The sequence below is a fragment of the Caretta caretta genome, chromosome 15 (genome assembly GCF_965140235.1).
Source record: "Caretta caretta isolate rCarCar2 chromosome 15, rCarCar1.hap1, whole genome shotgun sequence".
In the NCBI taxonomy this organism is placed as follows: Eukaryota; Metazoa; Chordata; order Testudines; family Cheloniidae; genus Caretta; species Caretta caretta.
Genome location: NC_134220.1, coordinates 20,205,357 through 20,229,090, shown reverse-complemented (window position 1 = coordinate 20,229,090; position 23,734 = coordinate 20,205,357). Strand labels below are relative to the sequence as shown.

At 46.8% G+C, this 23,734-nt stretch overlaps 1 protein-coding gene across 1 annotated transcript in view; it reads left to right on the top strand.

Annotated features, from left to right (window-relative positions):
* The window catches only part of MMP17 (matrix metallopeptidase 17), a 104,959-nt gene extending 81,870 nt beyond the window's left edge, over positions 1-23,089 (top strand). The window contains exons 4-10 of the mRNA XM_048821657.2: positions 182-465; positions 3,092-3,268; positions 3,398-3,497; positions 7,060-7,142; positions 12,071-12,223; positions 14,342-14,599; positions 17,879-23,089. Coding sequence (XP_048677614.2) covers positions 182-465; positions 3,092-3,268; positions 3,398-3,497; positions 7,060-7,142; positions 12,071-12,223; positions 14,342-14,599; positions 17,879-18,207 — 1,384 coding nt within the window. The 3' untranslated portion in view covers positions 18,208-23,089. The remainder of the gene's footprint in view (positions 1-181; positions 466-3,091; positions 3,269-3,397; positions 3,498-7,059; positions 7,143-12,070; positions 12,224-14,341; positions 14,600-17,878) is intronic.
* Positions 23,090-23,734: the final 645 nt, after the last annotated feature.

Below are 23,734 nucleotides of genomic sequence, written 5' to 3'. Positions count from 1 at the left end.
CCATGGACCACCAGTCATCTACCGGGCCCTTTCTGGTGCTTTGCAGAATAGACCAAGGATTTGGGAACTGAGAGGAGGATGAGTCCTGGAGAGGATCATGAAGTGATCGGCAGAATGAAAGAGCTGGACCGCCACTGATACTGATTATTTTCATGTCCTTGGTTTCTCTTTTCTATCCCAGAGTCCGCACCTTCCCCAAAGCATCCCACCTGGGCCATGACACGGTCCGCGCCCTCATGTACTATGCCCTGAAGGTCTGGAGTGACATCACCCCGTTGAATTTCCACGAAGTGGCGGGTAACAATGCTGACATACAGATAGACTTCTCCAAAGCAGACCACAATGATGGGTATCCCTTTGATGGGCCTGGCGGCACGGTAGCACATGCTTTCTTCCCTGGAGACCATCATACCGCAGGAGACACTCATTTCGATGACGACGAATATTGGACTTTCCGATCATCAGGTACGTCAGAGTCCGAGAGTTGGAGCAGAACTCATGAACTCCCAGCCTCTCCCTTTGTAAATGTTTAAGTCTCTGTTATGGCCACCCTTTGGGTTTTGGGGTCCTGTGCACATCTCTTGGGGCCCCAGAGACCTCTGTTTGCTCCCTTATGTCCCCAAAGGCCAGTAACATTTTTGTCCAAGTCAGGGAGGAAACTGTGGTAACGTTTTCCCGTTTCTCCCCATAATCCCTCACTTGCCACACCTACATAACCCAGAGCTCCCATCTGCCGCTCCCATCTGCCACTCCCACAATCCCTGTGTGGCTCCACCCTGCTGCTCCCTGCCCTGGAGTCTCTGAACTAGTAAGTGATGAAGTTGGTTGGGCTGCCTTTGAGTTCACAGGGCTCCTCAACCCTGCTCTGTGGAGGCTTCGGTGGCAGAACTGAGAGTCCTATGGCACCAGTGCTGGCGTGCAGAGACCAGCTAAGGGGAAAGCCAGAGCACACGTGTTCTTCCTCCACAGCTGCAACTCAAGCCCTGCTTCCAGCCAGTGAGATCTGTAGGGATCTGCTTGCAAAGCCCATCAGCAACACTCCTACACTGCGGAAGGATGAGGAATAAATAGGAGCCCACTGAAAAATAGCTGTTGCCCACTCACTTCGCCGCTCTACCTTCCAGTCCTGCTCTCCCAGACAGACTTTGCCTTCAGGTTCACTCCTGCTCTTCCCCTCCTAGCTCCACTAGGCACCTGAATCTCCTCTACCTACTGTCATCAATGTGCACTTGTGCAAAATGGGCATAAAATGCTACCAGGTCAGAAGGTTGCTTTCCCGCCTACTTTTCACAGGTGTCAATGAAGGCACGAGATGCATGGCAGTGGGAAATGGTCCTTCACTGACTCTGCTGCTTTGCCACACCTCAGATAGAAGAGTTCAGGTCCCAAGGATTCTGCCCCAATCACCCTGACTATAGGGCAATCAGCTCCCCACAGCCCCCCCACTAGTTGGTGCAGAGCCAGGTTAGGCTGAAGTCTGCTGTTCTCAATGTCCAATAACCAGCTGTCCTGCTCCCAATAAGAGAAGACAGGGCAACGCCAGCTGTGGCTTAGAAACAAATAATACTCTCTGCCCTTAGGAAGCCAGGGAAAAGGACCACCAGCACCACCACATTAAGGCATTTACCTTAAGGCAATAAGAAGTTCCACTTAACATGCAGTTTCAGCCTTTCAAGCCAGCAGCCCAGTTTCAGGAGCTAGAGAACTTTGAAAAGCAAAGCTGTGCAGGCCGGCGTGGCAGGCCGGAGATCTCACAAGCTCCATCTTGGTTGGATTTTGACAGAATGTGACTGCTCCAGTCATCAGCTGCTAATTTTCTCGTCACACCACCTCTCCTGCCGACGTCCCAGTGGTGTCTGCTGCCTGGGTTTAATAATTTCATTTAGACCTAATCTTCCTTCTTGAAATTGACTAATATTTTCTCTCTCTCTCTCTGTCTCTTTTTTTGTTTTTTGGGGGTTTTTTTTTGTTTGGTTAATCTGATTTCTCTCTCACCCTGCACCTCTCTGTCTCCACCTTCAAAAATCAGGACCCCCAGGAGAAAGGACCTGGCTACAAAGAATGTGAAAGCTGACCATATTCCCCTTTCAATGCTGCATCTCCCGTGGCGAATGTTACTATGGCAACCTGATTTTCAAACCTCCCCACCAAAGCTGCCTTACAGCAGGCTCCCCTCTCCTCTTCCCCTTGCACGCTTTTTTGCACCCAGCCCTTTACTCCAAACAATTGGTTGTTCACCGGCCTCTTTCTCTTGCCCAGCCCATACTCAGACTGGGTCATGAAGGCAGCCCTGTGGACACATGCACTGACAGCCTCCCAATCCACTGGGCCAAGCCACTTGAGACCCCAGACAGCTGTGCTGCAAGCTGTGGTGGTGTGGGCAGCTCCTGCGGGACCCTTTATGCTTTTCCGTAAGGGGAACTGGGCAAACAGCTGAGATTTCAAGACTGCTAGTCAGGCAGGACCACCTGCTGCCCCCATCAGCCACAGGGTGCAGAAGCTGCTCCAGAACAGCCATGTCCTGTCTGACTCTGCTGTGATACAGCTGCTAATAAAGGCAACCCGTGTGGAGCCTGCAACTCTGTGTCTCGGGACAATGAACCTGAGGCCCTCCAGTGTCCCTGTCCCAGTATTGAACAAAGTCCTTACATTGGCCTTGTCTATCCAGGGGCCCCAGAGCTTCAGGGCGGTGCCGCGCTAGGTACAGCGGGGGGGGATATCCAGCTGGCAGTGACGCTGGCTCTGCCAGATAGGGCAGTGCTGGCAGTGTGGTATCCGTCAGCTGGTGGATATCCCCAGCCGCTCACTGTTGGAATTAAACGAAGGTACTTTGGCCCAACGCTGTAGCAAAAGCACTTCCTGTCTGTAAATGTGTGGACCACTGCGGGCTGTCTGATCAGAGACTGCCTCTCCCAGGGAGCTGCCCGCTGATCTCCTGTAGACGCTTAGTCTCCTGCTCCAACCATTCGACCTCACTCCCTCACACTGACACACATGGGCATGTTGAAGTAGACGCCTGAATGCCCACCACCGCCGAGAGCGTGATGAGCATGCAGTGTTATGTTGATGTTGATGATGACTTTATTTTCAGATGCCCATGGGATGGACCTGTTTGCCGTGGCAGTCCATGAGTTTGGCCACGCCATCGGCTTGACCCACATCTCTGCCTTAGAGTCTATCATGAGACCCTATTACCAGGGACCGGTGGGGGATCCCCTGAAGTATGACCTGCCTTACGAAGACAAAGTCAGAATCTGGCAGCTATATGGTTAGTTCATGAGTGGGTTTACGCTTCACTTCATCAGCAGTGGCTCGCAGAGACAGCTCTTCTAGAGGATGCACTGTCTGGCTGGTGGGGGTGGTATGCCCTCTAATGCTTTCTTGTCTTTATTCCTAGGAGTCAGGGATTCTGTGTCCCCAACAGACAAGCCTGAAGTAACCAAAACTGACGACCACCCCCTTCTGCCAGAGCTGCCAGAGAACCGCTCCACTGTGCAGTAAGCAGAACTGCCACCAATGTCCTTGTGAAGAGTCACCTGAAGCATGGGTGTCTTCTCAGACCAAGGGGTGGATACTTCCCCTCAGCTGTGGTTTCAGCAGGGAGTTAAAGCCAGAAGAAGTGGGCAGAGGGGTGACTCCAATACATGTCCCCTCCCCTCCCAAATCATGGCTAGTTACCAACCATGGGGATGGGGATTTTCAGATTGGGAAGGGGGGGAACCAAAGGAGTGATCCCTACATACAGGGCTCACTCTCATGGGGACCCACTAGGTTTTTGAGTGTAGATTCTGAGTCCAGCTCCAGAACAGACTTGTTTGCTTGCTCAGGGTAGATGTGTGAAGTGCAGAGGCTCCTAGCAAGAACCTTTGAAGACTCATGTGCGGTGCTTTCCCCAAGAGGTGCTAATTCTTCCAGCCTGGGAACCGCTGAGGTCGAGCTCATTCTGGCCACTGGTGTCCTGTTTGCATTCTTTGTTACTACCAATCTCTGTGTCATGTGGGTCCAGAAGAGTTAAAAGTGGCCCAAGGGTAAAACCAGTGTGGTAAGAAGCTCAATGAGATGTTAATTCGGGACTAGAACATAAATAAGGAATTTAGGGTGTGCTGGGGGATTTTGTAGAAAAAGGAAAAGTGCAAATTCTGAGCTACTTATTAAGGAAAAAGGACAAGATGAATGTCATTCTTCTGTGTTAGACATAGTATCCAAAACCTCCCCTATGCTTGCATGTGTGTGGTATTTTTATTTAAAGAGCTGTCTAACTGGCAAAGGCCCACATCCACAAAGCTAAATTTTGGCCCCTAACATCCATTGATGTAACGTAAGTTATCCTTTTGGATTTGAGCCAAAGCTTATATTTCATTTTGGATTTTCAGAAAGTGCTGAGCACCCACCATCTGAGAACTGGAGCCCTTTACGTTTTCTCAAGTTGGGTACCCAAAATTGCTAGTCACTCATGAAAATCTAGGCTTTATTGTATGTATTTCAAACAAAAGGCACTACAAGAGAAATAAGGGAATTTTCTTTCTTTTTCTTTCTTTCTAACAAATCCCAATGAACCACATTCTGTCTTGGTGTAACTGCCTAGACTTCAGATGACTTACTTCTACCAGGAATGAATTTGGCCTACTATGTGTCGAAATCTCTTCATGATGTTTTTAATTAAATGAAACCGTTTATTTTATGTATGAAGCATTTCTCTTCAATGTTGGCAGCTACACTGGGAGAATCAGATCATGAAACTCACTGGAAAGAGTATGAAATTGACAAGTCTAGTTTCACACTCTTAAGTTGGGGGAAGAGCAGAGCCGTAATCGAAATAGCATCAGGGTGAAAAGTCAATTACACTTTTAAAATTCTTTAATTTTAACGATTGAAGATGTTGCTAGTAACTCAGGTAGAGGTTGTTTTTAAAATATATGGGGCCAGATGCTCAACTGGCATAAATTAGCATAAATCCATTGACTTCCATGGGGATACGCTGATTTTATACCAGCGGAGGATCTAACACAGGATTTTAATTTTGACAAGTGTCTCTTGAATAATGAATAGGCAGAGGAGTAGATAAATCTATGAGCAAGACAGCTCTGGGCAGCATATCAGGGGCACGGAAGCCTTCTCTCTGCTGGTAAAATCCACTCAGAGTTCATGAATTACGATTATGCAGCTGATGCAACCCAGCATGGCCTCAGGGGCTTCGTTATATTTGGAGGGTCCCTTGGATAATTGAAGTGCTGTCTTTAGGATTCTGCTTTGTTCCTTAGAAGCAGGGAGATCATTGGAAGCACGCAAGGATATTACTTTTTTTTTTCTCCGTGAGGATGAGCAAGAGGCTGTCCTGGGTAGGGCCTTTCTATGGAGAGTTTCTTGAATGCTGGTAGGGCTGTCAGATTAGGGGAATGTGGGCAAAATGTGTTACTTAGGATGTGCCCTGCAATGGGATAATTCCATCAATTTACTGACCCGGGTCAGAATCGTGCAGTGGGCTCTTCCTGATAAAGCCCCCAAAAGGTAGGGTTAAAAGTCTGAAAGCACAAGGAGGTTCATACTGGGAGATTTCATCCTCCTCACAGTGTGGGTGGGCTGGGTGCTGTATTGTTCGTGTTTAGTTAGATACCCTCTGCAAAGCTGTCGTCATAATGGGCTCGTACATTCCTTCCCTCTCGGCATTTAAAGCAAATCCCTTGCAATGTTTTGTGTGTGTGCGAGCCATCCTCTAGTGATTGAACCACAGAGAGGATAAGGGATCTACTACTATTAGCAAAGGGAATTTTCGTTCAGGTCAAGTGGTAGAGGTCTATGTTTTTGGAGCTGAAGGACAAGGGTTCTAATCCCAATTCCTCTGGGGCAGGTGTGTTGTCAGAAACACAAAGATTTGTTAAGTTTCTCATGGCACAATTGTATCAGTTGTGTTTGTTGCCGTGATGCTTTGAAAGAAGGGAGCTGGCTCTTCCCCTTGGCCACACAGCACTGTATTGCTAACGTGAAATCTGTTTTATGGAGTCGAAGGGTGCTCAGATACCATGGTGAAGTCTTGATTGGGCTTAGACATGTGGCTGGCATATTACGTAGGGAGAAGTTGAGAAGGATGGTGCCGGCAGTCTGATATGGAGTTCTTCTAAAGGCAAATTAGATTCATGCTTCCCTGTCACGGAGAGCAGCTGATCTGTATACGGTTCACAAATCCTTTCCTTGCTCTCTAGCAATCATTGTACAAGGGCTTCGTTATTCTTTCAATTCTTCATACTCCCTGTGGTCCCACCATACACCTTGTTAAAACAGGATCTCAGCCAGGCTAGTCACTATCTGGGCATTCACCATCCGGCCCCTCACCCCCTTTGTTTGGTTTCTGTTACTGCCTCAGGGTGCAGCTGTGACCCCCAGCCACTCAGAGTCTACGTCAGGAGTTCCTGTGTGCTGAAGTCACTCATGTCAGCCTGTGTGTGTTTTGTTCAGCAAGTATCTTGCTGCTCCCATGCAGGGGGCCCAGATGGGCTCTCAGACACACCACGGTGACACTGGAGTAATAGCTTCGTCTGCCCTGGAGTTCCTCTGGCTTTCCAGAGTGTTACGGAGAGCAGAATCTAGCTCCCCATCTCCTTGGCTCTTGGTAACAGTCTCACATAGAAAATGGGAGAGGGGGCGGGGGTCTGCCGTGGATTCGTTTTGTAGAGAACACTGTCTTAAAGCAGCCGTTTGTCCAGAAAAGCTTTGCAGAGCCTGTGCCTTGGAAAACCCCCTGTGCACAAGGCTGGGTTCACAGCAGGACTGATTTGGGGGTGGGAGCGGGGACCCGCCAAACTTTAGGCCTCTGTGACCTTCTGCATCATTCCTAGCTACATCCATGTCCCATTGAACCCCTCCATCTCAATGGCCCGGGGCTGCAGATCCCAGTTCTGCGTGCACTGGGGAATTGGTTTCAGCCAGACGAGCCAGTGCAGTGAGCGGTAGGAGAATTGCTGCTTGCCTGGGGGAGCAGTGCTCGGTCCGGGGGAGCTGGAGAGCCCTGCTCCTGGCTGTGGGGGTAGGACTGCCGCTCACATGGGTGTTGTCTTTCTGCAGGCTCAGAAGAGATATCCCCAACAGGTGCAACACTCACTTTGATGCCGTGGCTCAGATCAGAGGCGAGGCTTTCTTCTTCAAAGGTAAGCAACTGCTCTCCGGGTAACGGCTGGGTGACCTTTGCCAAGCCAAAGCTGCACCTAGCTCTGCATTACGCGGCTGGGCTCCGTTCATGCAAACATTTCAGTCTACTCTTCTCTTTAAACCTGGTCTCCAGAAGAGGGATGGCTTTGCCAAGACGTCCGGGGCATGGAGTCAGGGTATTGGTTGCAGCACTAGGTTCACATCCAGTAATATTGGGTTTGCTCCAGAGCTGCCTGCTCATTCACGCTGAGGCCACTTTACACCATTGGGGCAGTGTAAAGGGCCCTTAGAACTTTAAGGCCCTCTGTCTACACCCACCTTCAGACCCTACTGGAGCAGTGTCAGAAGGCCTCTGTGTAAATGAGAATCAGGCCACTGGCGCAGAGTGGACCTGTTAGGATCGCACCTGGCTCGAAACTAGTAGGATAGACATGATTTTCGAAAGGATGAAGAAGAGACCTCGAGACGGGCATCAGTGACGATGCAAACATGTAGAGACTTCCAGATGAGTGACTAAGGCTTTGTCTACGCTGCCAATTAAATGACAAAACTTTTGTCATTCACAGGTGCTTAAAAAAAGCCCATCCCCACCCCCGAAAGACAACAGTTTTGCCATGGCAAGTGGCCGTGTAAATGGCTTGTTGTTGGCAGGAGCGCTCTCCTGTCGACAATGCAAATCCTGCTCGTAGGGGGCAGGAGTATTTTGTCGGCAAAAGCACCAACAAACAGCGTTTACAGTGCACGACTTTTAGCGACTCGGCCATATCGCTAAAAGCTGTGTAGTGTAGACAAAGTCTAAATGAGGCCTGCTTGTTTCAGAAAGAAGGTGAATGAGGGTCGTGGTAGAGATATACACAATACTGAATGGTAAATCAGGCACTTCTGCTTACCCAAGAATGAAGGGGAAATCCAGTGAAATTAAGAGACAATAAATTTAAACTGACACATAATTAAACTATGGAATTCACTGCGGCTAGAAGCTAAAGAGGCAAAAAATTGAATAGGATTCTAATGAATGATTAGGATTATATGTAAACTGTAAGAACATCTGCAATTACACTAATTGGATGGTAAGGCCCTCAGGACACCAGCCAATCACTGACTGCGTGGAGCTCAGAAGAAACTTCCATTTTCTCCTCACTTCATCCTGCCCCCAGTCATGGTTTTGCATAACTGCCCATTATGGGGTTTTTATACTTTGCTCTGAACCAGCTCTCAGTGGCCACGGTTAGAGACAGGATATCATCAATGTCTGCTCTGCCACTATTTGAGCTCTTCAACCAGACTCTCCGGGATTTCAAAGTGACGAGCTGAAATTGATATTTGCAGTATCAGAGTACAAATCTGGGTCCATCTAAGGATTGAGAGAACAGCCGCAGATCACTTTGACTTTTGTCCTGAATGCCTTCGACTTCCCTTTCCTCCCATGCTTCACGTTCCTGGTTCCACATGCTGTGCATGCGCCATCATCCAAAGACAACAGCACACGCACAGAGTTACAGCACCATCTGGTTCCATGTTTACTGAACAGTGTATCTCCAGGGGTGACAGGCTGTCTAAGAGAATCCTGCCAGTGCCGCCTCAGCTGTACAGAGTCCTTCTCTGCCTGGCCTCCTTGAGGTTTCTTTGCATTCGAGGTGGAAAGGTCCCCGACTGAGGCCGCGGTGATGCATGGCTTCCTTGGCAATCGTTTGTCCAGAACTGACCCAACTGATTTCCTAGGGGAGAAAAAAGGCATCTCCTCTCTGAGGTGATAAACAGAAACCAGGAGAGTTTATGGCATCTCCATTGAAACGTCACTACCAGATAGAAGGAGGGAGAGCGTCCAAAGAGGGAATGAACAAAAGCATTTGAAGATGTCTGTGCCGCTGAGGCAGCACAAGGCAAAAGATGATGTTCGCCTCGCGAGGCCCTCTCTGCAGCCGTCTTTTTCTTTCTCACTCCTGCATACAGCTGCTGGCTCCAAAGAGCCTGCAAGGAAGAAAGGGGGTTAGGAGAGGAGAACTAGAACGAAAAACCAAGAGAGAAATCCTCCTCATGGTTTGTTTCTGGCATATATTTGCACATGTGTGTGTTTCTTCTGGAGAAGCAAGGGCAGAGTTAAAGGGCCAGATCCTTGGCTGGTAGAAATCTGTATTGACCTGGCAAACTGATGCCAATGGAGCCTCAGCTGGTGTAAATCTCCATAGCTTCAGTGATGTCAACAGGCAGATCTGGGGTAAACTGGCATAACTCCATTGACTTCAATTTACCTTAGCTAAGGATCTGGCTCAAAAGCTCTAGATTGGACTGAGGTAATTAATTATCACCTCTTGTGTGGCAGTTCCCAGCATGCTGAGGCAATAACTTGTCAGAACCGCATACAGAATGCCACCAAATGGTAATGTGAAACCTGAAGGAACACGACACAGAGGGCAGCTTTCTATGCAGACCCTCCAACCGATGCAGTTCACATACAGACTGCACCGTCAGTTACCCAGAGCTCCTGTGGACTTTGGTGGAATTGCAGAGTTTCAGAACTTCTGAAAATCGGGCCACTTTGATTTAGGAACCTCACTTTAGGCAACCCAAGTTTTAAACTTTCTCCCATTTATATAGCGTGTACAGAAATGTTGCCAGAGGTATCCCGCATGCTGAGAGCATTTCCCAGCTGGAATCAAAACCACCAAATATCAGAAAAAACAAAATGCCTCTGCCCACGTGAACGGGGACTTCCCATGATCTCTGTGAATTAGGGGAGGTCAGGAAGGCCCATCTTAACCTTGGTTTTCATCGTTACATTTCAACCTGCCAGGCTTGGGCTGGCCTTTATCAGGCTCACTCACCATAAATGAAATCATTTCACTCTGTACACTAATTACAGTTCTTGTCCAGGATGGCCTGGAGATAGTCAGGGTAAATACGGCGCTTTGGCAGGCAGACCTGGCCACGGTGAGGCGATAGCATGAGCTTCGTGGGCAAATGGGAGCTATTGCATTCGGAATTCACTGCTACCGAAATTGCTATGTTTCTGCTGCTCCCGACAGCCTCTTGGAAATCAGCTTATTCCCGACTTTGAATTCGGACTGAAAACTGGCTTCTTGTAACTGCACACCTGCTGGGTGCATCAACAGAGAAAGAGTGCTGCTAAGTGCTGGTGGGGTTTCTCCAGTTATGTCAAATTAGCACCGAGCGCTTTTAACTTTAGATACGTTCCTATTAGCAAAGCAATTATGCCAAGCAGTATTTCTTCTGAAAACGGTGAAAATCTGGCATTTTCCAGTGCAAGCCTAATTAGAGATGCAAAGAACATCTTCATTTAATTACGTGTTTCCATAAATCTACAATAGCCACACAGTTTGAATACTAGATTTGTAATGATCTTAAAAGAATTTGTAATTACTGCCATTCCTAACAGTAGAATATATTATTCAGACATAGATTTTAGTCATATAAAGCAAATAGGCAAAATGCAGCAGAAGAATAAGTATGTGATATAAATCCTTATAATTGTAATAAAAAAATCCCCTCTCTGCAGATGTTTAAGTGTTGGAGTTTTGCCTCCTGCATTATTAGGCTAAGATCCAATTTCCATAAAATTTTGAAAGTTGGTGTGTCAGTCTGCCAACTCTGTAGAAGTGTAGCTGAATGTCTTGAATACAAATCAGAAGAAACATCTTGGGCCTGTTGCTCATTTCCCAGGGGGATCCCTGCTATGCTGAAAGGGATATGCATAACCTCACAACAATAGCTTCTTGGGAATGGGGGTACTAGAGAGGAGACTGAGGGGAGATAGGGAAGGTACTCAGCCTGCTTCCTCCAGCTCAGAACTCATGCTATAGAGATCCCAGGGGAATATGTATTCATGGAATGTGCTGCAAAACCACAGAAATTCAGGTGGAAAGTTCCAAAGTGCCTAAGGGAATTAGGTACCCAACTCCCATTGAATGGGATTTGGTAACCTAACTGCCTGGTACACCTTTGAATATCCCAGCCTTAAACTTGTACCCCACAGCAAACATTGATCTTCCCCTCCCATCACAACCAATGTGATTTCTTGCTGAGCCCCAATTCCTAGGGCTGACATAGATGGGTGCAGCTGAGGTTGCTGGCGCTGTGCTCCTTTACATCAGCAGAGAATTTGTCTCGTTGTAACATTTCGGGTAAGAAGGAGGCCACTTTCTCAAAACACCTTGGAATGGTGCACAATATACGTCAGCTCTTCCTTTCTTCCTCTATTTTTTCTTTTTTCCTCTCACTCCTCCATTCCTACCCCTTTATAAAAGCTGCTGGATTTCAGATCACCTTTTCCTAGTACACAACAGGGAGGGGATGGTTGCAGAGGGATGTGCAAAATATTCAAACACTTGGAGGTCAGAGCCATAGCAGAGCAATATACAGTGGTAGTCACTGTTTGCTAAAGCAACTGGGGGAGTGGGGAGAGGGAAAAGCTCCAGATACTTCTGTCTCTTCAGAGGCTATCACTTGTTGGGCTAGTCTGTGGTCTGATCTAGCCTGGTTTTAGCTGCCTTAGTACTCTTTGGTCTCAGGTGCTCAGTTGCTGGGTGATAGTGATGCTGGTATTACTGCTGAGGCAGCATATTCAGCCCTGGAGGGAAGGTGGGGAAATATCTCCTGTCTCCCTGCAGAATGTTCTCTGGAGCAGCACGGATGCTCTTACCCGTAAAAGATTCATTTATCAGACAGAAGAATGGTGACTGCAATGCAGAGTCTGGAAGGGAAACGGGAGTGGATTTCTCCTTATGGCTCAGGGTCAGCAATATGGGAGCCATGCAAGGGATGGGGAAAAAAAGAAAGCAAGTAGTTTCATAGTTCCCACCTTATGTACTTTGTTTTCTACTATCCCCTGACTCCACCCACAGCTTTTTCCTCTTAGCAAAGGGGTGTTATGGCCTGGTTCATTAATGTCCAATCTGTATTCATCTAGGCAAGTACTTCTGGAGACTGACTCGCAATAAACACTTGGTCTCCCTCCAGCCAGCTCAGATCCACCGTTTCTGGAGGGGTCTACCTCTCAATATGGACAGTGTGGACGCAGTGTATGAGAGAACCAATGACCACAAGATCGTGTTCTTCAAAGGTAAGAGCAAAAACATCATTAAAGGGATCTCTTGCTGGTATCTGTATCAGTAGCTTTAAACTTCCACTAGTCCTGCAGGCAAGGAGGAACTCGGTGTCATTCAGTGGAATTTGCCATGCTGGACAAGTAAGCCTCAGTGTGGCAGGTGACGTTTCAGAGCCCCAGGTGCATATGCTGAGGTGGTCCACTGAACTCCTGGGTTGGATCATAAGCTGCCATGAACCCATCGTTGCAAGGCTAATACATATTAAGCTGCTAATCCACCCACTCCAAAAGCAACAATTATGTTTGGTAAAAAAAATTCACTTTCTCAAACAGGGCCAGCTGGAGTAGCAAACTACTTTTTCTCTTAAACGTGCTACAATTCCTAAGAATTCGCATCTTCTTTTTCTTTCCCTTTATACTTCATTGAGTGAAGATGGATTTTTAATTCTTCTGTACTCACAGGGCCTACCCTGCGCATCTTGCATGTGAAACAATGTACACTAAGAGCATTCAGTGTTGCTGGAGGCACTTGGAGGAATTTGCTGGCTGTGTGCATCAGTGCCTGAGTGAGGTTGTAGTAGCCAAGCTGTAGAAGGGCCCTACTAGTAGTATTAGCTAAGGGGAGAGTTCCTTTAGCTCAAATGGTTTGGGCGCTGAAGAGCCAGGGTTCTAGCCCTGGTCCCCAGTTGCGTGTGATTTAGCTGAGAACTGTTTTTGTCTGCAGTGCACTGATTCATTACAAAAAGAAAAGGAGGACTTGTGGCACCTTAGAGACTAACAAATTTATTTGAGCATAAGCTTTCGTGAGCTACAGCTCAGTTTATTACAGTATTACAGAAATTCAGTAAACTATGTTCCACCTTAGTGACTAGACATTAGGTTCGGTTCATACCTCTGAAGTGTCCCACCCAGCAGAACTAAATGTACCTCAGGCCTGTTCATTCCTGGTATTATGCCTGCTGCCAGTAGTTGCTCTGTTCGTTTGAATTTAACTAATTAGCAGTTTCCCACACTCCAAACTGTGGCTGTGTCTCCACTGTGTAATTACTGCAGCCAGCACTCAAACTGCGTCTGTGGTGCTTTGTAGGGAGCTGGTCTACTGGATAACTCCAAAAGGAGCAGCTGTGCTAAGCTTCTCTCAGTTGGAAATTGCTTTTTGCCTCTCTAATGTCCCACTTTGAGTGTGGTAAATTATTGATTTTGGAAGTGCTGAATCGTAGAGGTGAGGCTGCAGAAATGGATTATCCTCAGTAATGGATCCCACACGTGTGTCTGCACCCATTAAAGCTTTTAAGGCCTCCCACATGCTGCCGAAGCATTATTTCCTCAAATGGAGGAAATCCAAAATGGCTGCCATGATGTGTTGGATTCCACAAGGACCCCGCCAAACCACACAGCTACTGAAAGAACAATATCAGAGAGGCACACAATCCATAGGTCCAATTATGGATCCTGGGCCGGATTCACAGCTTTGAGCACAGGGCTTGCAGTTTGTACCCTCTGTGCACAGAGGAGCAGCTGCACTAGAGCATGGACTGTATGGATTCCCCTCCAGGAGAGCAGCCAAATGCTATGGTAATGGAGGCCATATAAGTACCCAAGACAGAGAGATCGCTCGAGACCCCATGTGCCCTTCCTACCACATGTGCAGGTCTTTCAAATCCAGCTGAATGAATGCACAGAAACGTGGGGGAGTCTCCTACAAAGGTGGTGCGTACGTGCGTGTGTAAAAGTTGAATTACAGACAGAACTTCTCCATTGGCCCTCGAAAGCTGTGTGTGATTTTTTTATTTCTATTAAACAGTTATTGTGTGGAAATCAAAGGGGAAGAGGGTGGGAATTAAATGGCATAACCAGAGATGACTAGCCTCAGACTACGCAGCATAATCAACATGTCTATGTCCTGGGACCTAATGCCTCCAGCAGCAAAATAGCAAAGGCTGGCTGTATCCAAGTGGGAGTTTGACACAAACAGCATTTTCCACAAGAAGCAGATTCTTTGGCAGGTGGTTGTTTTGTAGTTCTCTTTCTGGAGTGCTGTGAATTTGAATCTAGGGATTGTCACAGCAGCAGATCATGGAGTGTAACCTGAAGCAGAATTGATATTTCTACATGTCTATTTCCTCTCCGCAGGAGACAGATACTGGGTGTTCAAAGACAATAACGTGGAGGAAGGATACCCTCGGCCAATTTTGGATTTTGGCTTGCCACCGGGAGGCATCGACGCTGCCTTCTCCTGGGCCCACAATGACAAGACTTATTTCTTTAAGGACCGTCTCTACTGGTGCTATGACAACCATGAGCGGAGGATGGATCCCGGCTATCCTTCAGAGACCACTTTGTGGAAGGGCATTCCAAGCACGTTAGATGACGCAATGAGATGGTCAGATGGTGAGTCGGTGCTCGCTTAGCAGAGTTTTTTGGTTTTGTTTTGTTTTTTTTTAAACCTAAGGCCTTGTCTGCACTTAAAAATGTTGTGGCTTTAAATAGGCCAGCACAGTTAAATTGGAGGCGAAACAAAAGCCTTAGTGCAGGCCCAGTTAGTTATACCAGTATAAAAGCGCTTATAGCCATGTAGCGTATTCTGTCTCAGTAAAGCAAAATAAGCGATACCAATATTAAGTGTCTTATCCCAGTATAGCTCCATCTACAATAGGGCATTCACCAGTATAACTATTCTGGCAAACAAAAATCAGATCCCTTACCAACATAATTATGTCAGTAAAACTTTTTAAGTGTAGACTGGACCTAACGTGCTATTCCAGCAGTGAGGAACCATTATCGCTGGAGTTCTCATGAGACTTTGTGAGTACAGCTATGAAATCTCACCATGATTCCTTAGAAGTTTTTAAGGTCAGGCTTGACAAAGCCCTGGCTGGGATGATTTAGTTGGGATTGGTCCTGCTCTGGGCAGGGGGTTGGACTAGATGGCCTCCAGAGGTCCCTTCCAACTCTGTTATTCTATGATTCTATGATGCAGTTTTACTCAAGGGAGACAGAGATGTCATCACAAGAATCTTGTGATCAGTCTTGCAAGATGTTGCTCATTAACTGGACATGTGTCACTGCTTGATGTGTAAAGCATGTCTAATAAGTAGCAAATGCCAGGATGTAGGCAAGTCCGGGTTCTGTATTGCACCGGCCAGGGGCTGCAATATGTCTGACAGCAAACATGCCACCTTGGGTTGTGACTGGATGAAATAAGCAGAGTTGGGCAAGCTCATTTCTTGGGTGGGAGACGTCAGAGGTAAACCCCAGGAAGATATGTTGAGGACACTCTTCTCTCTGTCAAAACCGTGCTATACACATACATTAATATCAATACCAACCAATGCTCCACATCATATTAAGGGACATGCAGCTTTGGACATAACAATAAATTCCTGATCACTCTGGGCATCTCGGGGCATTTTTGCAAAAGTGGAGCATGTGTTCCAGCATCCTAGACAAATTCCAGTGAAGGTAACTCTGTTCTGCTACCCCATTCCCCTGGTGCTTTGATAGGATAGGAGATTCTTTACATTTTTTGTCTTTAAAGTGTTGCAGCACTGCCAATCTGGGGTATGTCTACACTCCACAATGAGGGTGTGACGCTCAGCTCCAGGAGACGTACCCACGCTAGCTCTCATCCAGCTAATGTGTTAAAAATAGAATGTAGGATGGCAGTGTGAGCTGTAGGGCAGGCTAGCTGCACCAAGTACATGCCCGTCTGAGGCCCTAAGGGAGAGGAATTGTTTAGCATAGGACAACAAATTATAACTAGGAGTACCAGGATGAATTTAATTCTACGAATAATGAGATTAAATTCCCAAGGCAAGCAGTATACACATCCTCCACTGCACTCTGTTTTTTTCAGTATGGCAGCCATCCACCTCTAAAGACAATGAACACCAAGGCAGATCAGTTACTGTGTGTCAGGCTGCATATATATGATAGAAGTGGCATTGATACTTGTCTAATACCAAATAGGTTTTATTGATCTATTATTTGCTGTGAACATTATTCTTTTCCTTGAAGTCTTCAAAATTATTTCCCATCCTACATGTGCTCTGCAAAGATACCATGTTCTGGATTTCTGCCTTTGTTATTCATTATCGTTTTACATTCCTATTACTAGCCGTTTGTACTAACTGTAGTGAGAGACAGTTCCTGCCCTAAGAAACAGACAACCAAAGGCCCTAGTCCTGCCAGTTGCCCTACAGAAATCAGTGGGGTTCCTACAGACAAAAGGGTCATTTAGAGTAGCTTGTAGGACTGGGGCCTCCTAAGGTGGTTGATTAGGGCATTGGCAATAGTCTGTCCTGTTTTGGCAGTAGTCTGGCTTGAGCCGTATCATGTGGTGGGTTGGATATGGATATGGATTTTGTCTTGTGCCATATTTGTTGAAATTTGAGTTGGAAAAAAATAAGTCAATAAGATATAAAGAGTTTTTTGGTTTTTTAAGTAAATGTTTGGCAGGGGATCAGGAAGCTCCTTCTAGGGAATGAGATTTATTGGTGTGGGGCCTGATCTCCCTGGGGAAGGGGCGGGAAGTTCCGTTAGTGGAGACATGTAAAACCATCCATTCCCTCCAGCACAAACACTACTTACAAGAAAGTGGCACTTCCCGGTTTGATTTAGATGTCAAACTAACAACGTAATAGCGACCTGGGAAGAGGGACATCTCCAGGTGCTTATCGGGCTGAACCTTGGAAGCTTTTGAGCGTACCCCATCACTCCCGTTGGCAGGTATCCTTAACAAGGATGGAGCAAGTTCAGGGAATTTAAAATGTACCTGTTCGTGGGTGAAATTTACCCTGGACAAGAGGTCTGTGTGCAATCCACACACCTCCTGGGTGTGGTGTTCTGTCCCATCTAGTGGCACCAAGACCACCTAGAGAGAGATTAATGAGTCTGCTCTACAGCCTTAGCTAGGGGCCATATGGCTTTTAGCTCATGCAGTAGAGGCTCATGCATTTAGCTCCAGAGATCCCAGGTTCGATCCTGCCCACTGACGACCGGGGTCTGTCCGTGTTACATGTGCAAGGCCCTATGAACCACTTAACCCTTTAACATGGGACTTAAATGATGCATAAGACATTGTGGGAGGCCTCAATGCTGAGGTGTTTTGGAAACGTCTGGCTAGCAGAAGCACAGTATATTGTAGGAGTTTCTCTTCCCAGGCCCCTTGTGGGTTAAAGGCCTTGAGGTTATCTCTTTAAGAATACGCCAGAGGCATCCCAAAACCCCCAGTATATTTTCTCTGGGCACATCAACATATAGGCCCTTCTGTCAAGATAGACATATGAGGCCTTGCCCATCTTCCTCCTCCACCATCACTGGGCCATTGGCACCATGGCTGGTGCGTCGTGTGTATGGCAGACCCCCCCTGACTTGTCCACTGTAGTAGCATAGGCCTAAAGCTACCCCCGGGAACAAACAGATGGCACCATGTCCCTGCCTACTGTGCTGGCATGAACAGGTGCAAGTGGACAAAAACTCCATTACTCCTGGTGGACTTGCACCTGCTCCCATCAGCTCAGGGCGTTTCCGTTACTGGGATGTCCAGCTGGGTGGGAGCACCCCTTTGCTGCCATGGCGACACCTGCACGCAAGAGACTAGTGATGGAGAGCCCGCCCAGCGCTCATGCAGGCTAACCCTGCATGTCTTTTTTTTTTTTTTTTTTCCAGGTGCAACCTATTTCTTCAGGGGCAAGGAGTACTGGAAAGTGTCGGACAATGACCTGGAAGCAGAACCCGGTTACCCTCAGTCCATCGCCAGAGACTGGCTGGTGTGCGGTGACATGCAGTCTGATTCTCCAGACTCGGCAGGGCGCAGCAGGACTGGGGCGCGCTCCAAGCAAGGGCAGCACGACGAGAGCCGTTCGGAAAACGGCTACGAGGTCTGCTCATGCACCTCCTCCTCAGATTCCCTCTCGGCCCGCCCGGCACTCAGACTCTCCGCAAGCCTTGTCCTAGCGAGCCTGTGGATGGCAGCAGTGGCTTGCGCAGCACTATGACATCCAGTAACATGGACAAGAAGATGTTACGGTGCTTCAGGGACTGGTGGTGGGAAAAAATCACACCATGCTACACTGTTACCGCCGAAACAAACGTTCCTAGGAACATGGCAACGAAGGTTTCAAGTTCTCCATGGGAAGTGAACTGGGTTTATTTTTATTTTTTAGTTAAAGGTCTAATAATGGACTGTGGGTTCTGCACCTTCTTCTTCCCCCAACCAGCTAAAGAATAAAGACATTGCTGAATATTAGTTACAAAGGTTTTGTAGAGATGTAACACTCGGGGTGTGTAAGAACTGCCAAGTAGAGAAGGCATGGATACATTGAAAGGCCACTCTGGTTTCTTGAAAACAGACCAGATAGTGGTGAAACCCAGTTGTTATTCCAGGAACAAAAGCAGCCTCGGTGTAAGGCAATGGGAAAGATGCAACAGCTGTGCTGACATTCAGTAATGTAATATATGCATCCAAGTGGATGTATGAGATAGAATGGCATCTTGATGGCACTGGGCTTGATTGCAAAGTGGTACATTTCACAAACAAATCTATGCTGCCAACTGATGTCAAGCTAACCCACGCCAGTTTCTATAGATCAGAAACATATTTGCCTTTATGAAGGATGTGAAGGTCACCTTTGATTCCAGATGTTTAAATTTAAGGGCTTCTCTGTTAAACCTTGGCCACACAAACATAGATACCATGGTCAACAGCAGGTATCGATTCCCCCTGTCTTCAGCAAACGCCTTGACTGCTTGAGCTAGAGTAGCTCTTTGATCTCGGAGCAAGTAGCAGGCTGTTACAAGCACTGAGTGCAGTCGTTCAGCTGAGATGCAGTGACACACATGAAGCCAGTGTAATCCACATGCATCTAACTTTTCTGCGCCCCTAAATTCTATTCTAGATGTATTTTGTGATTGATCGCTGCATACAAAAATCACATTCGTTTAAGGCTTCCTTTCAAGGATTTGTGAGGGACTAAATTTTGAATTGTGGATGCACGCGCCAGTTTTAGACGTATTTTCAAATAACAGGTTCTGCTTTTTGGCTGGCTTCTTATATCAGCCAGATGCCATTATGATACCATCAGTTGTGAATCAGTTATTCTGTATGCCACTGTCACTGTTTAATTTGGCACCAATACACTAAAGGAGAACGAAGGGGATTAATTGTTTTAAAGTGGGGATCTTGCTCCATAAAAATGACGTCACAAAATTCCATGTTTGTCTCTCCTTCGCTTACAGATCCAGTTTGCTCAGTTCACAAGTAAAAGGATGGTTTTCTAACTGTCCCCACATGGGTCCAGAGAGTCAAGCTGGGTTCTGTCTGGCTCCTGGACCAACACCTGCCCCTCCTGACTCAGCGGAGGTGAACTACAGCTGTACATATGTGTAGCTTCTGTGGTTGGTTGAAATGTTTTAAATTTCACACTTTCCGTCAAAAATGTTTGAATTTTGAGCAAAAAAAGAGAGGGAAAGATGTTCAGTGAAATTTTCACAAAACTTCTCTCCCCGCTTCCCCCCACTCCCATGTTGTAAACAATTACTGTACAGGTAAATAACCCCTTCTTCCTGGTGGTGATAGGTGAGCAAGAAGGAGCCAGCTTAACTCTCAGATCCAAGGAGAACTTGAAGGGCAACTGGATTTTTAAAAAATCCTTTAAACTGTAAACTGAGCAACTTTGGTGTGGAATTCCACTGCTTGAAAACCCCGCAAAATTGTGATCAACTATTTCACTGGGGGGAAGTGGGGGTTGGGATCAAAATTTAATTTTCAAGCAAAAACAATGTGTTAAAAATTAGAAATTTTCCACTGGCCCTAAGTCTGGAGCCAGTGAAAGAGAGTCAACATGGAACCCTGCAATGTTGATTTTCAGAGTAGAACACTTTTAAGGGAGCCATTTTCAAAAGTGCTGAGCCCTGGCCTAACTCTGTTCCCACTGACGTCAACATTGAAAATTGCTCTTGAAAATCCACCTAGGAGTCTTTTTAAAGATATTTCTTGGAAGAGACTCGTTTAAAAAAAAAAAAAAAAAAGAGCAGCTCTAGTTTCTTCTAACTTCCAGATGGATTTAAATGATGAGAGAAACATCTCTTCCAACGTCTTTTAATCATTGGCCTTTCTCTCTCCCACTTCCCATGTGGATCACGCTGACAAGTAACTTCTCTTCATACTAGCCACTATGGTGGCACTGAACAGGCTGGTGTCTTTCGGTGGCCTAACGGGAAGCTGGATAAGGAATCTAAATGGTGACTTGCACACACTTGGTGCCATTTTGGGGTGAGTGGGTGGGTGTGGTGTTAAATGGGTTATATTAACTCTTTCAGTGCTTCAGGGAATGGTGTGGCTTGCAGGGAGCAGTGTCCACATGGCTGCACCAGATCGTTTAGTTTTTGGTGGTTTTACTGGGGTAAGTCCCTCACCAAAGGCTCTTCAGCAGAGTAGGCAGTCACAGGATAAGAGGAAAGATCCTCTCATGGATCAGTAACTGGTTAAAAGATAGGAAACAGAAGGTAGGAATAAATGGTCGGTTTTCACAGAGGAGAGAGGTAAATAGTGGGGTCTCCCCAAGGATCTGTACTGGGACCTGTTGCTGTTCAACATATTCATAAATGATCTGGAAAAAGGGGGTAAACAATGAGGCGGCAAAGTCTGCAGATGATACAAAGGTTTCAGAGTAACAGCCGTGTTAGTCTGTATTCGCAAAAAGAAAAGGAGGACTTGTGGCACCTTAGAGACTAACCAGTTTATTTGAACATAAGCTTTCGTGAGCTACAGCTCACTCCATCGGCTCACGAAAGCTTATGTTCAAATAAATTGGTTAGTCTCTAAGGTGCCACAAGTACTCCTTTTCTTTTAGACGATACAAAGTTATTCAAGGTAGTTCAGTCCAAACCCAACTGTGAAGAGCTGCAACGGGATCTCACAAAACCGAGTGAGTGGGCAACCAACTTGCAGATGAAATTCAATATTGATAAGTGCAAAGTAATGCACAATGGAAAACACATTCCCAACTGTCCATACAAAATGATAGGGAGCTAAATGAACTGTTACCATTCAAGACAGATCTTGGAGTCATTGTGGATAGTTCTCTGAAAACATCCACTTGATCTTCAGGAGTAGTCAAAAAAGCTTGGAAAAGGGATAGATAATAAAATAGAAACGATTATAATGCTGCTGTATAAATCCATGGTACACCCACACCTTGAATACTGTGTGCAGTTCTGGTCACCCCATCGCAAAAGAGAGATATTCAAATCGGAAAAGGTGTTGAGATGGGCAACAGAAATTATTAGAGGGGTGGAACAACTTCCATGCAAGATTGGGACTCTTCAGCTTAGAAAAGAGATGACTGTGGGGAATGATAGAGGCCTATAAAGTCATCACTGATATGCAGAAAGCGAATAAGGAGGTGCTATTTGCCCCTTCAGGTAACACAAGAACTAAGGATGACACGATTAAATTAACAGGCTGCAGGTTTAAAACAACAACTTCTTCACACAACGCACAGTCAACCTGTGGAACTCATTGCCAGGGTATGTTGTGAAGGCCAGAAGTATAACGGAGTTCAAAAAAGAATTAGAAAACTTCATGGAGGATAGGTCCATCAATGGCTATTAGCCAAGTTGGTCAGGGATGCAAACCCCTGTTCTGGGTGTCTCTAAGCCTCCGACTGTCAGAAGCATCTGCAACTGGCCATCAGAGACAGGATCCTGGGCTACATGGGCCATGGGTCTGACCCAGTATGACCATTCTTATGTTATTAAGTCCATTTCCCTGGGTGTTCACTAAGCACCTGAGAGCATCTAAAGGGACTGAATTAGATCCAGAGCCGGTAAACCATTCCACACTCAAGGAGCTGTCAAAAGGGCGGCGCTACTGTTCATGGACCCTAAAGGTCTGGGTTTGCCAGTAGCTGCTGGTACATTTGTTCTGTTTCTCTGCCACAAAAATCACCCCCTCCATTCTCCCCAAATGCCAGGCCTCCGTTAATAGCATGACACAGGGACTCGGAAGCAGGCTGCAGCATCCGTTTGGACTCATATTGTAACACTTTATCTTTGCAACGTTGCTGCTGCTCTGGTCCTATTCCAGTCTGGGGCTGCTGCAGAAGGAGAACAAAAAAAAAATCCTTGATCAGAACAGACGAGCAGGTAATATGGGCTGGAAATCGTAATCAACAAGCTTGGGAGGCTCTGGGAGGGCTGCTTCTGCTGGAGACCCACAATAAAAGAGGAAGCCGTACTTGACAAGGCCCATTTCCTTCGCAGCAGGAGGCTCCTTTGGTTCACTTGAGCCACAGCCCCGAAGCCACTTGGTTTTTTATCTTGCTGGGCACTGACGGGCCATTGATTTCTAAATTACCAACCACATTTGTTTGGAAAGTGCCAGCCCCATTAGTCTGCACCTCCTGTGATTAGCTGGTGGCTAGTGCTACAGCAAGGCTCATGTAGAGCCTAACTGTATAGAACTGCTGGTGGGTCACCATCACAAAGATCTTATCTTTGCTGGGAGGAGACCTGCTGGTTTGCAGACTTCCTTCAGCTAGCATTGCTATTCTCCCTCAACCCTCCCCCCCCCCGCCCTTGGGGCTGGATGCAAGTACCATTGGAAGATCGATGGGAGTCTTGGATCAGACTCCCATGGAGCGATGTTGAGTGCCTTTTTCTAAAGTGGGAATAGGAATTGCATCCTGACAAAGAAAAGCAAAGCAAATGGTCACCTTGTGTTTGCCCGTCTACCCTTTGCATTTTTAAGTATTCACAGTGATTTGCAAACTGGACAGTTTTTTGGACATTATAATGCAGTGTGATTTTACGGGACATTGAATGTGAACACGTTTCATGGAAACCTCCTGTTAAACCATTAAATGTCCTTTTTAAAAATGTGTGTGTGGGGTCCCTCTGTCAGGTAAGGTCATCTCTGAAATGTCATTCCTTAGGAAGGAACTCTCCCCTCAGATGGATTCTGCACCATCTCTCTCTGTGGGACTGTGCTAAAGCCCACAGGTTCTCATAGATTCTTCTTCAAGTGATCATCCCTGTGACGGGTTGCCCCCCACTGTAGGGTGCCACCTGGTGATTTGGGGTACCACTGAGCCTGCCTGTTCCACCAGCCTGGGCTTCCTTACCCTGTCCTGCTGAGCCAGGCCCTCAAGCCTCCCCCAGCACACATGCAGGTAGCAACCTGGAGGGGGGGGAACCCATCACAGTGGCCTAGTTGGCAGGACAGTGTAAGGGAGCCCAGGCTGGTGGAACAGGCAGGAGGACTGGCTGAGCATTCATCCTCAGAGAGGCTGCCGTAGGATTTCAAATGAAGTGGTCATATTCCGGGGTGACTGTAGCTACATCTACACAGCAAATTAAGGTGTCATGGTAGCCAGGTGGGCATACCAATGCTAGCTTTAACCTAGCTAGCAGAGATAACAATGGTAGCATAGATATAGTGGTACAGATTTCAGTGCAAGCCAGCAACCACAATACTAGGGTCTCCAGTGGGCTTACGTTGGGATGGCTAGCCTGTGCTGAAGC